The sequence below is a fragment of the Balaenoptera physalus genome (genome assembly GCF_965194825.1).
Source record: "Balaenoptera physalus genome assembly, chromosome: 3".
Lineage (NCBI taxonomy): Eukaryota > Metazoa > Chordata > Mammalia > Artiodactyla > Balaenopteridae > Balaenoptera > Balaenoptera physalus.
In genome coordinates this window covers 256117-269326 of record NC_138890.1, presented here as the reverse complement: position 1 = coordinate 269326, position 13210 = coordinate 256117, and the positions used below count along the sequence as shown (strand labels likewise).

General features: G+C 63.0%; 1 protein-coding gene across 2 annotated transcripts; it reads right to left on the bottom strand.

Moving 5' to 3' along the window:
• Window positions 1–4515: 4515 nt before the first annotated feature.
• BSG (basigin (Ok blood group)) lies at window positions 4516–12122 on the bottom strand. 2 transcript variants are annotated; one of them, XM_082456149.1, is made up of 7 exons: window positions 11964–12122; window positions 7092–7248; window positions 6541–6623; window positions 6014–6427; window positions 5426–5450; window positions 5272–5338; window positions 4516–5153 (listed from the first exon to the last, which is right to left on the bottom strand). In XM_082456149.1, the coding sequence occupies exons 1-6, from the start codon at window positions 12028–12030 to the stop codon at window positions 5275–5277; spliced, it is 810 nt and encodes a 269-aa protein (XP_082312275.1). In that variant the 5' UTR covers window positions 12031–12122; the 3' UTR covers window positions 4516–5153; window positions 5272–5274. The 2 variants fall into 2 exon arrangements, with proteins under 2 accessions (XP_082312275.1, XP_082312274.1); XM_082456148.1 differs by having other exon boundaries at window positions 4516–4748.
• Between the last annotated feature and the right edge of the window lie 1088 nt (window positions 12123–13210).

The window sequence follows — 13210 nt, the reverse complement described above, 5'->3', positions numbered from 1 at the left end:
GGCTACCCCATTTCTCTGCCCCTTGGGCTCAGGCTCCAGCCAGCCCCCGCCCCCTAGGCCCCCAGATCTGGGAGAACACTCAAGGCTCTGCTTCTGGGGCTAGAGTCAGGCTGGGGAGTGATTCCTGGCGTCAGGTGACATAGGCCACAAGCCCAGGATTCTTCCCAGCCTCCGCTCCCCACCCCAGCTCAACCAGAGTGTCCTGCGCAAAGGAGAGATGGGGAGCAGAGATAAGGAAAGGCCTGGAGAAACAGGGAGAGGGGTGGAAGACCACTGCTGGCCTCCAGGGACCCTCTGGCCTTCTTAGCGCTTTCAGGCCTGACATCATATTGGGTGACTTCACCCACCTGGAGGTCAGGACCATGAGGGTGGAGATGTGACATGTCCCTGCACACAGTAGGTGGGACTCAAGGGCATTGAGGGATGGGCCCATCTGAACAATGGGTGGGCTGAGCCAGGCCATCTCCTGTCCTCCTGCAGGCTGTCCTGAGCCCTGGGGGGCCTCCCAGGGGTCACCTCTGTTGTGTCTTCAGTCAGACCCTGCCAGACCCACAGCCAGATGGGTGGACGGGCTGGGCCGCCGTCTGCCCTGAGTCTGCGAGAGAGAGAGGCTGGGCGAGCAGCTGAGTCGGCAGTGCCAGGCTGTGGCCCGCCCAGGCAGATGTGTGTTCCAGCTGAAGGGGGATCTTTCATGCTCGCCCTGGGAAGATGTCAGTCCAGGCAGGCCGCCAGAGCCCCAGGGCTCTCGGTTGAGAGCAGGGAGGAGGTGGACCCGCAGCCCAGCCCAAGGACCCACCAGGCCTGGAGAGGCAGAATGGCACCCCTCCCCCAGGGACCTGGCCTGGACCTGCAAGTCACAGGGAGGAGAGGGTCCCAGCCCCTCCTGAAGACTCCTCCCCAACACACGGGCTCCACCCTGGGCCAGGCTGCCACCAGCCTCCGTCCCTCCCACCCCATCTCACCACTTGCCCTGGGCCAGAGCATTCTTAGCATTCATTCATTCATTCATTCACTAAATACTTATGAGGCACCTGATGGGGGCTGGGATTCAGAAGTGAACCTATCAGGCCGCCCCCACCCTGGTGGGGTGACAGTCAACACAGCAGATGTGATGTTTAGCAGACATTGTAGTGTCCGTTAGAAGGGGGTGAGCTCAACCTGAGCCGGGACAGGGGATGAGGAGGTGCTGGGGGGTTGTCTGAAGCCTTGCAGAGTGGGTGGTGTCAGAGCCAGGACCTGAGGGGAGGACGGAGCCCCGAGCGGCCAGCAGGTGTCGTGGCCTGTGCAAAGGTCCTCAGGCAGGACGGTGCCTGGTTGGTGTGAGGAGAAGGGATACTGAGGACCTGGTGGGTGGGGGCTGTAGGAGATGAGGACCCAGAGGTGGTGGGGGTGGAGTGGGCTGGGGACAAGCCTGGGCAAACAGGAATAAAACCCGAAGTCAGTTCACAGTGAGTGGTCTGTTACCCAAAGCTGCTGGACTCCCACTTCCCGTGGAAGGAAGCCCCAGTCCCTCCCCACCCAGTTTGCCCCACCTCTTCCTCCCCAGCGCTGGGCTCTGGGCACAGGGGCCTCCAGCAGGCCCAGCTGGCCGGGGCCCGAGGCCTTTGCCCTGCTGTCCTGCCCGCAGCTCCCCTCCCCAGCCTCTCAGCACCTCAGCACATGGCCCGTGTTTCCTGCTCATCTGGGGCGGGTCCAGGTCCGAAGCCCTGGAGCCCACAGTTTGGGGGCCCTCTGAGTGCAAAATAGTTAGAGACCAGGGAGACAAAGCCAGGCCAGGGTCTTGGCAGGCCCCGGACCAGGGAGGGGTCTCAGAGTTTAAGCTCCGAGGGCTGCCTGGAAAACTCACCGCCAGACTCGAGCAATACTGACTGTCCCCTCAGCCTTGTGTGGCGGGCCTGAGTGCCCACACGTGCCGCTGACTTCGGAAGGGGGATGACATCTCCCAGTCTGGGCTGCCCGCACGAGCGCCATTGTACCAGGCAGCGCCCTGGCGTCCAGCCCCGACTGGAGAGTGACCTTAAGTAGGGGGCCCCTCACCCAGGCCTGAGTCTCCTGGCATCTGTGCGATGAGGGTGGGGTCCTCGGCTGACCTGGGATTTCCTTTCCCTGCGGACCTCACTCCCCCCGGGACCCCCCACACCTCTGGCCCATTCCTTCTCACCTCTGCCCCCTGCTGCCAGGCGAGACCCCTAAATTCCTCTCTTGCTGCCAGCCGCCTTGGGACCTTGGGGTGCCCCCGGTGTACAACAGAGGTGCTCTTCGTCAGGGCCCCCGAGTGGGGGAGGAACGAGGCTGGGGCTTGGGAGGCGCCCCCGATGCCTCCAGCGCAGGGCCCGTCCCCATCCTCGAAGGGCTCCCAGTCCAGAGGGCGGTGGGCCCAGGGAAGGGGTGGGCAGCCTGTGCCCCAGAAGGAAGGCACGCCCAGCCCTGCCCCTCTGCCTCAGCGACTGGGACCCCGAGACAGACCCCGGGTCCTGAGCCTCCAGGCATTTGCCAAAGATGATCTCACTGCATCCGGTGACTTCCTGTCCCGCCCCTGGGGAAACTGAGGCAGCTCCAGCGGCTGCAGCCAAGAACAGCCCCCAGTGGCACAGGGGGCCGAAGACTGCCAGTGCTCATCAAATGCTCAGTGAGGGAAACATGCAGAGCCGTCTGCCCAGTGGCCCTGTTTGCTGGTCAGGCTTCTCCTAAAAGCACGTGTGAGCAGCGTCCCTCTCTGGGGCCCTGGTCCCCTCTCCACACCACATGCCACCCTCTCCTGTCCCCCAAGGCGCTGCCTGCGGACAATCCCGCACTTTCTGTCTGGACAAAGAAACCAGCGGTCGTTCCCGAGCCCCAAGTGTGTGGGCGCCAGGGGTGCAGCAGGAAGGTGGGCGGAGCCCCAGCTGGGGTGCAGTGAGGACACACACAGACCCCGAGCCGGGGACAACCTCACGTGCCCTCCAACATGGACCCCAGCCTCACCAGCATCCCCAGAGAGGAACCAGCTTCATCGTCACCTCCTTCTGTGCTGGCAGAACCCCCGGACCCATGTACACCGTCAGTGCCAACCACGTGGCCCAGTGAACAAGCAGGGATGTACATCCTTTGGACGAGAGAAGTTTAGATGGTGGGTGCCCGGGACCGAGGGCCCAGCGTGTCCAGCTGGGAGGCACACAGGACAGGCAGGGCATCCCAAGACCTCTGTAGACAGGGGCTCCCCTGACTTCCTGGGCCCCAGTGCCCTCAGGGGTGTGCACGTGGTGCCCTCTGGTGGTGGCTGGAGGGAACGGCTGGCCAGCCGCAGCCCCTAGCCCCAGGGCTTCGGAGACCAGCGGGCTCAGTTCCTGTGAACTGGGGGGCATCTCCTCCAGGCTGTGCGGTGCAAGGCCCCCGTAAAGGAACCCCTACTCTCCCCGTGGGTGCTCAGGGAAACCAGACCTGCGGGTGACTCTTGCGACACACCTGGTCAACAGACAGGGGGCAGCCTGGTCCAGCCCAAACCACCCCCCCTGCCCCCCACCCACCCCCGTCCCGGGGCTGTGGGATTTGCTGGGCAGAGGCCCTCTCCGTCCCACCTCAGAACCCACTGGGCCTCAAACCGGTGGCCAGGGGGCCAAGTCCGTCAATTTTTGAGGTGTTGGTATGTTGTGATTTGTTTTTCCCAACATTGAAAAATGCAGACTTCACACGTGCGCCCAGATTTCTGGCTTCTCTGGAGATTTGGGAAGAGCTGGCCCAACACTCTGAGACCCCTGCCTCCACCGACCAGTAGGTGGCTTGAGACCCTCACCCAGACCTGCAGGTCTGGCAGGGCTCCAGAGGGGGGACATGGGGTGACTACAGCCCCTGGGTGTGGGAAAAGGGTCACCCTGGACAAGCCTTTTCCCCTCTGGCACTGTTTCCCCAGGTGTGCCCAGTGGGAGGCCTAGGTGGTACTTACCAGAGTCCCAGGGCTCCGCCCCACCTCCTATGACCTCCTGCTCCCCCACCCCCTTCAACCCCACCTATGCTTCCCCATTCGGCCCAGCTACCGGGATGCAGGTTGGGTAAGCAGGCAACCCCCTTCTCCCCCCAGGGGCTGGTGCAGAGCTGCTCCTGGGGTTCTCTGGGCTGCCCCCCATCCCCAGCTAGAGTCCCAAGAGGGGCACCCCGCCCCCACCCCAGATGTGCCTCCGGACAGACTCGCAGCTCCAGAGCGAGGTCCCAGCTGCTCACCTGCCCCTCAGACCACCGAAGGCACCAGGAGTGTTCTGACCAGGACAGCTGGGTGCCTGGCAGCAGTGGCTAATGGCTGCCCATCCCGACCTGGGGGCCCGTGGGAAGGATGCCCTGGTTTTGTCCAGATACCCTTTGAAGGGCAGAAGCAGGCTTACAAGAACTGGAGAGCCAGTCCTGCTGCAGTGGTCCGTCCACCACTCCCGGCTTTACCCACCACCCAGCCCCTGTGCACCCTAACCTCGTTACGCCTCACCAGCTGAATGCCCCACGAGCTTTCTTGGTGAGACCCAGGCTCGGCGCAGACAGGAGCCGGGAGAGGATGAGGGGTCACACTTTATTGGGGAGTAGGAAGGTAGGGTGGGGAGAGAGGCCCATCACAGTGGCTCCTGCTCTGAGAAGAGCAGCAGACACCCTCTTCCTGGGTGTGTGGACGGGGCAGCGGTGAGGGTGACGCCCTCAGGGCGGCCACGTGCTCAGACCTGCAGTGACCCGACAGCACTGGCTTCTCACGGCAGGATGCTTGGCACTGCGGCTCCGCCTGGGACCTTCTGTAAAGGGCACGGACTTGGCTCTGGCCCCACACAACCGAGCAGCCTCAGGAGGTGGATCTGGGGCGGGAGCCTCAGAAAAAGGGCCGTCTGTCCTCCACACCCAGACCAGGAGACCAACAGCCCAGGGGATGCGAGGGGACGGGTGGTGGGGGCGGCAGGGGCCTCACACAAACCTCACGACTCCCCTGGGGGGCTCACGAGATGGTTAAAAAAGAAAAGCAAAGCCCCTAAGGGGCAGAATTCTACACACAGAAAACCCTAGCTTAGTTTTTCTTTAAAAAGGTGAGAGAACGTGATTTGAATGCACAACATGGTTTGCTTTTGCCAGGTGGGTTTCCATAAGAGGAAAGGGCACGGGGTTGTGCAAACGCTGGGATGGGCGCCTGCAGACTCATCCTGGTCCTGCGGGGAAGGGGAAGGGGAAGGGGAAGGGGCACTCGGACCAGCCTCAGGAGCAGGAGCCCCGCCCTCGGCCGCCCCGCCCTCCCCTCCCCTCCCCTCCCCTCCCCTCCCCCCTCACCTCTCAGCTGGAGTTCCTCTGGCGAACGTTCTTGTCTTTGTCGTTCACGTGGTGCCCGCTGCTCTTCCTGGTGACGGGAGGACCAGACAGCTGCCCCTCATGCCTCCCAGCTCTGCCCAGCAACCCGCCCGCCCCCAGCAAGGCAGGGACTTACAGTGGCGCAGAGCCGGCGTCCTCATCTGTGCAGGTGCCACATGCAAGAGAGGAGAATGGGCTGTCAGCGGCGGGTCTGCTCACCAGGCCACGCACCGGGCGGCCCCATCCCGCGGGGCGCTGCCCTCAGCTTCCCCGACTGCAATGTGGGGGCCAGCCCGCCCCAGGACACGCACCCTCACGTGAGCTGTCTGGGGTCTCAGTGTGAGGGGCACCTGGGGGCCCTGCCTGGCCCCCAGCCCCGCCCACGGGTAGGCGCCCCAGTGGCCCCATCACACAAGGCCAGGGGCTCGCTTGGTGCCACAGCCCTGGGCCCAAAGCAGCCTCCACAGGCGGAGACCAAGCCAATGGAGGAGCACTCACCGCGGACGACGCCTGCTGGCAGCCCAATGAGGAGGAGAGAGGGGCAGGTGAGGCCGTAAGGGCCGACAGACACCCCCAGCCAGGAAAGGGGGCGGGTGCCCTGGGGAGGCCCTGGGACACGGTGGCCAAGGGGACTGACCCTCAGCCCCACACTCCCGGACAGCGGCCCCGGCCCCAGGGGTCCCCCCACCAGGAGGGGAGCAGAGGGTGTGTGGGGCCAGCTCACCATCTAGGATCTCGTCCGGCTTCCGCCGCTTCTCGTAGATAAAGATGATGGTGACCAGCACAAGCACCTCGGCCACGATGCCCAGGAAGGGCCAGAGGGCGGCGAAGCGGTTGCGCACGCGCAGCGTGATGACCGCCTGGCCAGCGCCCTCTGAGTTGGTGCCGTTGCAGACATACTTGCCGGGGTCTGAGCTCAGGTCCAGGTTTGGGATATGCAGCTCCGTCCTGGTCTCCGAGGAGACCACGAAGAACTTGTTCTGGGAGCTGTTAGCGATGGCCTGGTCCCCAGAGTCGGTCATCTTGGACCACAGCCAGTCGGCGATGGGCGGGAAGGAGTCCGACTTGCAGGCCAGCACCACAGTCTCCCCCTCGGTGGCGTGCTCCGACTTCTTCACCGCCTTGACGCTGGGGGGCCCTGCGGGGAGGAGGGCGAGCTGGAGTCTGACCCCGGGGCCGCGGGGCCGGAGATGGAGCCGCCCTGCCCGCCTCCACCCCAGCCCCTCAGGCCCGGGGCCCCCAGGAGCCCACCCTTCACTTCCAGGTCGGTGCGGCCCGCATGCTCTGGAAGGAAGATGCAGGAGTACTGGCCCGAGCGGTCGTCCGAGTCCACACTGCAGGCAGACGCGGTGAGCGGGGTGTGAGCCGAGAAGCTTCTGTCCAAACCCTGCCGGGCAGGGGCGGGGGGCGGGGGGGTGTCTCCCCGGGGAGGAGGGACCAGGAGGTGCAGGGGCGGCAGGCGGCTTACCCCACACCCACATCCAGGAGCCCTGGGCTTCCAGAGCCGCTCCTCCCCCCAGACCAGGCTCCGCAGTGGCCCCGGCGGTGCTCAGAACCCAGCAAGCCAGGAACCGGGGTCCCCAGTGCGCCGGAAGGAAGGACGGGTCTTGGAGGTGGTGAAGTCTGGCAGCCACTGGACCCTCCCTGCATCCCGGGCCTCGGCCGTCTCCAAACCCCCATCTGAGCCCGTTCCCAACATCTTTCCAGAGCCAGCCCACCGACTACAACCTCCGTACTCGCTGACCAGAGGCCCTGGAGACCAAGCAGGCCCCGCCCTTTCCTGCTGGGGCAGCCTCACTCACTCGTACTCCGTCCTCAGGCCGGGCAGCGCATCCTCCTTCAGCACCTTGCCCCCCTTCACCCAGCGGTGGCCGACAATCTCGGTGGCGCTGTGATTCAAGGCGCATGTGAGGCGGGTTCTGGAGCCATCATCATCTACGGAAGTCCAGATCCTGCTCCCTGGGCAGCCAAAGAAGAGAAGAGAATGGCGTCAGGGGAGAACCCAAAGAGTCTGCCACCTCTCCCGTCCCAGCTCCCCAGAGGGAGAGAAGCCAGGGCTGGCACCCAGGGCCCAGAACCGCATGGGGCTCCTGGAAGGCCCCCCCTCGGGGTCTGGGGCAGGGTTCTGCCAGGAATTGTCCTAACTGGCTGGGCCTTGGGCATGGGAACAGCAGCAGTGCCCACCCCGGTCCCGGAACAAGGACCAGGGCAGCGACTGCTGGGTCCAGCCCCGCAGCCCCGAAAGGCCTTTTCGGAAAGTTGAAGTCCATCACCGCCCAGGTCACCACCCCCGCTCTGGGTAGTCTTGCATGTTCCCCCTCTCTCCCACAACCAAGGCAAGGCCACCCGGGGTGGGCGGGACAGGTGTGCTCAGGCCACGGGGGCCAGGGGGCTGCAGCGGCCCCGTCCTGGAGGTGCCTGCTTCCCAGAAGGCCGCATGTGCCACAAACCTCCATACAAATGACAGTCTGTCCTCCTGCCTGGGACGCTGGGGTGACTCCCAGCAGCCCTTCCGCTCAATTTCCAACCAGGCAAGCCTCCCCATTCAATACGACCTTCTCTTTACGAACCAAAATGTAAAGCCAGTTAGAACCAGACAGTGAGAAGCACGCTGACAGTTCTGGAGCCAGGAGACTGGGCTTGAGCTGGGGAGGGCTCCTCTCCGGGGACCAGGGGCAGGAGACCCCAGACCTCTGGGCATTCAGGGAGGGGGCCAGGACGGCAGACCAGAATGAGGACCCCTTTGCTGGGGGTCAGGCCGCACCTCCAGATGCTGACCTTCAGTGAATGTCCACACCAGAGCCCTATCCCAGGGCTGGGAGCAGGTGTCCTGGGGATACTCCTGTCAAGCCACCCGGGATCCCGGGGCAGCACAGGGCTGCCCGCGCTGTCCTTGGGGACAGTGGGGACTTTATAAAGCCGGGTCCAAGGCACAGTGGTGTCTACCAGGTAGCGCCTGTTTCTCCAGAACCGTCACCCGAGGCGACCCTTGGAGAAGGCCACACCCACAGGACTTGGGCACAGAGGGAGCCGGCCCAGAGGCCTCTGGCATAAAATGAGGTGAAAGCAGAATCCAGGCCTGCACTGGAACAGTTCAGCCAGCAGGAAAGCAGCCAGGCTGCGGGGCCCCAACACCCACCGGGCAGGCCGCCACCCCGGACTCCCGCTTCCTCACTGGGGTCACACGGTGACTTCTGACGGCACAACTGTGTGAGCACAGACAAAGCACATGAAGCTAAGCAGAATGATCGCAGGTCATGACCCCCGGCTGGACTTGGCACCAGGAACCCTCCGGCTGACGCCCAATAGTCCAACCCAGAGGCAAGATGTCCTGACAGCACGAGAAGATGGTGTCCGGCCGCACAGGACAGCAGAGCCTGCTTGGGCTCCCCCGTCCTCATGGACTCCTTAGTCGCTAAGAAAATTAAAGCTCAAATCCCAGGACAGACTTCACAGCTGGGCCGCTTTCTGGAACGACTGCGGGCACAGCACACATCTCCTTGGGCATCTGAGATCGCGCCTGGGCCTGTGTGTTAGGTCCTGGGTGGGCTGGCCGCACGCAGGCCCCAGCGCCCCGGCTGCATTCTGGTCCGGGGGACGCCAGCCTCCTTCGGGTGGAAGAGGCGGGACCCGAGGCCAGAGCGTGCACAGAACACGTGCAGGGCCTGGCGGGGCCTCTTCCTGAGCCGCCAGCCCTCACCGCCCCGCCTCTGGCCACCTGCTGGCTCTTTCTTCAAAAGGGGACAGGATGTCTCAGAAGTCCGGGCCAGCAGGGACTGAAGCAAAGGAGGCCCCTCTGCAGCTCCAGGTGCTCCTCGCTCCTGGGGGCACACCCGCAGCAGTGCCCGCACGTGTGCATGGACACGTAGGTGCAGAGGCACACGCGGCACATGCGTGTGCACCGGCCGTGTAGGAGAGCACACCTGGCTGGCCACAAGGCCCCGGGGACAGGCCGACCTTCACGTCCGCCCACTGGCAACTCAGGCCTCAGGCCAGGCGGTTACAGGCAGACAGGGGCGTGAGGCTGGACCTCTGCGTCACTTTCACCAAAGGCCTCCGGAAACCCGCATTTCTCCGTCAAGATTTCCCAAGACTGCAGAACCAGCAGCTCCGTACAGAGCTGGGAGGTGAGTCAGGGCAGGAAGTGAGGCCAGAGGTGGCGCTTCGCCCAGACAGGGCCTGCCTCTGCACCCTAGAGCCTCGGACAGGGGTGATCAGGCAGGTCTTACCCAGGCCCCACCCTGCCTCCTGGAGAGAGAGGAGTGCCCGCAGGTCTCCTCCAGGTGGCAGCAGGGCGGGGCCTCAGCTCTCAGAGAGGGGCAGAGGTGGGCCCCAACTCCACCCCTCCCAGGGGTCTGCAGAGGCCAACGGGCTGGCCAGCCTCGCCCAGGAGAGCCCTCCCTGCCTGAGGCCCCGCAGGCCGCAGGCCAACACGCCTGTCCTGGCCAGAGGGACACACGCAGCAAGGGAGCCAGCCCGTCCGCCCCAGTCATCTGCCACAGGCCGGTCACCCATCCTCAACAGGCCGGGTCACTCCAAGGTGGGTACTGGGTTGTGGCCCCCAGGGCCACCACAGAGACTGCTGCCACTGGGGATGTAACATCTGTGACACTGACAAGTCACTGGGACAGGGCCATTAGAAAGAATGCCTCAAAATGCTCCTCAGGGGGCGGTGATGGAAAAAGGGTGAAAAGCCCACCCTCCACAACCCCCAGCCACGCCCAGCGCCCAGGAGGCCCAGGGCAGCACCCCAAAAACTCACAAGGGCCCCGGCTGTGCACAGGCAGGCCCTCCCAGAGCCCGGGGAACCCGAGAGCGCCTGACCCTCCTTCCCGACCATGTGACTGCAACCCATGTTTTCAAGTAAAGTCACCTTCATCTAAAAACAGCCACCCCTCCTCTGTGCCCACTCGGCAGCCGGGCCGGGCAGGGCGCAGGGCCAGGCAGGCCTTGGGTACACATCCTGGAGGGAGCTATCGGGACGAGGCGGTGGCCAGGAGAGACCGCCTCTGGGAGGCCAGCCCCGGGCTGCTCACCCCTCCAATCCTGCGGGCTCGGGGCTCCGGCCCCTCACCCAAGGCTCAGAGAGGGACCCAGCTAGCAAGCCCGTGCCTGCCCACCAGCCGCGCCAGGACCACGGGGCCCTGCACAGCCTGGAGAGCAGGGCTCTCCCAGCAGGAGGACCAACCTGGGGCCTCAGGCGATGGGGGCACTGAAGACACCTGCTCCAGCAGAGTCCCCTGAGGCAGGTTTCTGGAGAGCTGACCTGGCCAGGAAAGGCAAACACTGCCACGAACTCACTCACCCCAGGCAGAAAAAGGATGCGTGACCCAGACTTTCAGGTCTTTCCCAGAGTCCCTGGGAAAGGTGGAAAGTGAAAAAGGAGGACAAGGCACAGATACAGTCCCAGGGAGATTCAGACTCGGCGTAAATAAACCAGCACCGCCCACTGCACACACTCACGTGGTGTGAGTGTGTAAGAGCAACCCCACAGACAAGGGTGATGGATCGGAGGAGCTGTGCCCCCAGCAGAACACCGAGGGCCCTCCTTCCCCGCTGGCTGGCGAGGGCTGCGTCTAAAGGGCTCAAGCTGCCAGGCACTCACCTTGCCTGCCAGGGGCCTCGTCCACAGGGCGGTCAATAAATGGCCGTTTTGATTATGAGGCAAAAGAAAGAGGCGAACTGAGATCTAAAAGTAGGTCAGCAGTAAGCCGGTGAAGCTTCTCTAAGGGGCAGCCCCTCCCATGCCCTAGGGCAGCTGCCACCCCCCTCAGAGCCCACCTGCTCCTGCCTCCCTTGTGGGAAGAGCCCCAGACCCTGCTGGTCTGCACTTTGTTCTCTACACGCTGGTCACTATAAATCGTTAACCCAGAACCAAACGGGAAGTCGCGCTCCATACAGGAAAAAAAATCTCTTTCAGGCAAAAGAGAGGCTGCCCTGCTTTCTCCCAGAAAAGCAGGCCTTAACCCATTTTGCTGTGAGCATTCTCTAAACCACGTCTGCCCACCCAACAGGCTGCCCTTCCCGTGAGGAGCTCCGTTTGAGAGTCTGTAAAAACAGTCCCCCCACAGCTCCTGCTCTGAGCCGGGGGGCTCACGGTGACCTTAGAACACCTCCCCTCCCGGCCGGGGCCTCCGTTTCCTTCCCTGTAAAAACAGGAAGGTGGACCAGCCTCCACCTTCTTCTGGGCCCCGAAATCAGACAAAAACGAAAGAAGCATAGTGGATGCCTCCCCACAAGGGTTTAAGTGTTCGGGCGACTCCAAGGACAAGTGCAGAGCCAGAGCGAGACACGGGACCTAAATCCCGGGAAGAAGGACAATCCCTCCGGCCGGAAAGCCGACCCGGCTCAGGGGCCGTCACGTGCCTGGGTGCCCGCGCCCCCGTGAGGACAATAGCCCACCTCCCGGATGACAGCCAAGGCCTGGGCGCCCGGGGGCTCCCCTGCGGCCCCCGCCCAAGCACTCCGAGCAGGAAAGTCCCTCCTAAGCTGCCTCGCGCAGATCGGTTTCAGCTCGGAGTCTCCCTCCCCATCCCCCAGGCGGGGTCTCCCTCCACCGGCCGGGTTCTCCTCCCTCTCGCCCGGGCTGGGGTCTCCCCTGGAGCAGAGGGCGGGCCACCCCCAGCCAGGCCAGACCACCAGCAGGCTTCGCGCCCCCTCCCCAAGGTCCTTACCTGCCCCGAAGTCGCCCTGAGCGCTCAGCAGCACGAGCCCCAGCACCACGAGCCGCACAGCCTCCATGTCCCGCCGTCCCGCCGTCCCCGCGCAACCGCCGCCCGCGGCGCTATAAGAACCGGACAGCCGCCGGTCGCGCGCACGCAGGCGGCGTCGCGGGGCGGGGCGCGCACGGTGAGTCGTCCACCACCTGCGCACGCGCGCGGACGCATGTACGCACGCGCGGACCCGGCCGACTCGCGCTACGGAAGCCGAATGGGCGGCACCACGTGACCACCCGGGTGGGCCACGCGCTGCGGCCAGGGGCGAGGCTACGTTGCTAGGAAACGGGGCGGGGCCTGCGAGACCGGGCGGGGGCCAGCTGTCTTTCCAAGTTTAAGATCTTAACTTTACGCTCAAAGTGTAAATTGCTCAACTTATGTGTACTTTGCCATAGTGCAAAAAATTTAAAGAGAATCGAGGGAGGCGATGGGGATCCCTGTGAACAGGTGGGATGTGTCCCCTGGGGTGAGGCTGCCAGATTTAGCAAATAAAAATAGCTGGACAGCAGTTAAGTTTGAGTTTCAAGCAGAGAATGAGTAATTTCTTAGTGTAAGTGTCCCGTGCGGTGTTTGAACACAGTTTTGCAAGGAAAGTATCACCATTTACCTGATTCAAATGTAACTGGCCGTCCTGTATTTGGCTGGAACACCTACGCTGAGGTCCCCGTGTTTTACAACAAATACTTCTAAAAATAACAAAATACTTTCAAACAAAACCAGGGTATGCAGTCTTTGTGACCTTGGATTAGGCAATGGTATCTTACATATGTCACCAGAAGCACAAGCAACAGCAACAAAAAATCAGATAAATTGGAATTCATCAAAATTAAAAACTTTTGTGCTTCAGAGAAGAAAGTGAAAAGACAACCCAAGGAATGGGAGAAAATACTGGTAAATCATGTATCTGATAAGGGACTTGTATCTAGAATATATAAAGAACACTTACAACTCAACTCTTTTTTTTTAACTCAAGTTAAAAAAAAAAATTTATTTTTTTGGCTCCTGCATGGGGGATCTTCGTTGCCGCGCGTGACGTCTTCGTTGCGGCGTGCAGGATCTTTTTTTTTTTATTGCGGCTTGTGGGCTCTTCATTGTCGCATGTGTGCTCTTAGTCGTGGCATGCAGGATCTAGTTCCCTGACGAGGGATGGAACCCGGCCCCCCTGCATTGGGAGCATAGAGTCTTAACCACTGGACCACCAGGGA

Excerpts from the sequence above, each read along its gene's own strand:
- BSG (XM_082456149.1), bottom strand. The coding sequence starts at position 12,030 with ATGGAGGCTGTGCGGCTCGTGGTGCTGGGGCTCGTGCTGCTGAGCGCT. Across the intron at positions 7,249-11,963 it reads TCAGGGCGACTTCGGGGCAG|GGAGCAGGATCTGGACTTCC; the intron begins GTAAGGACCTTG and ends TTGGCTGCCCAG. Across the intron at positions 6,428-6,540 it reads CACCGACCTGGAAGTGAAGG|GGCCCCCCAGCGTCAAGGCG; the intron begins GTGGGCTCCTGG and ends TCCTCCCCGCAG.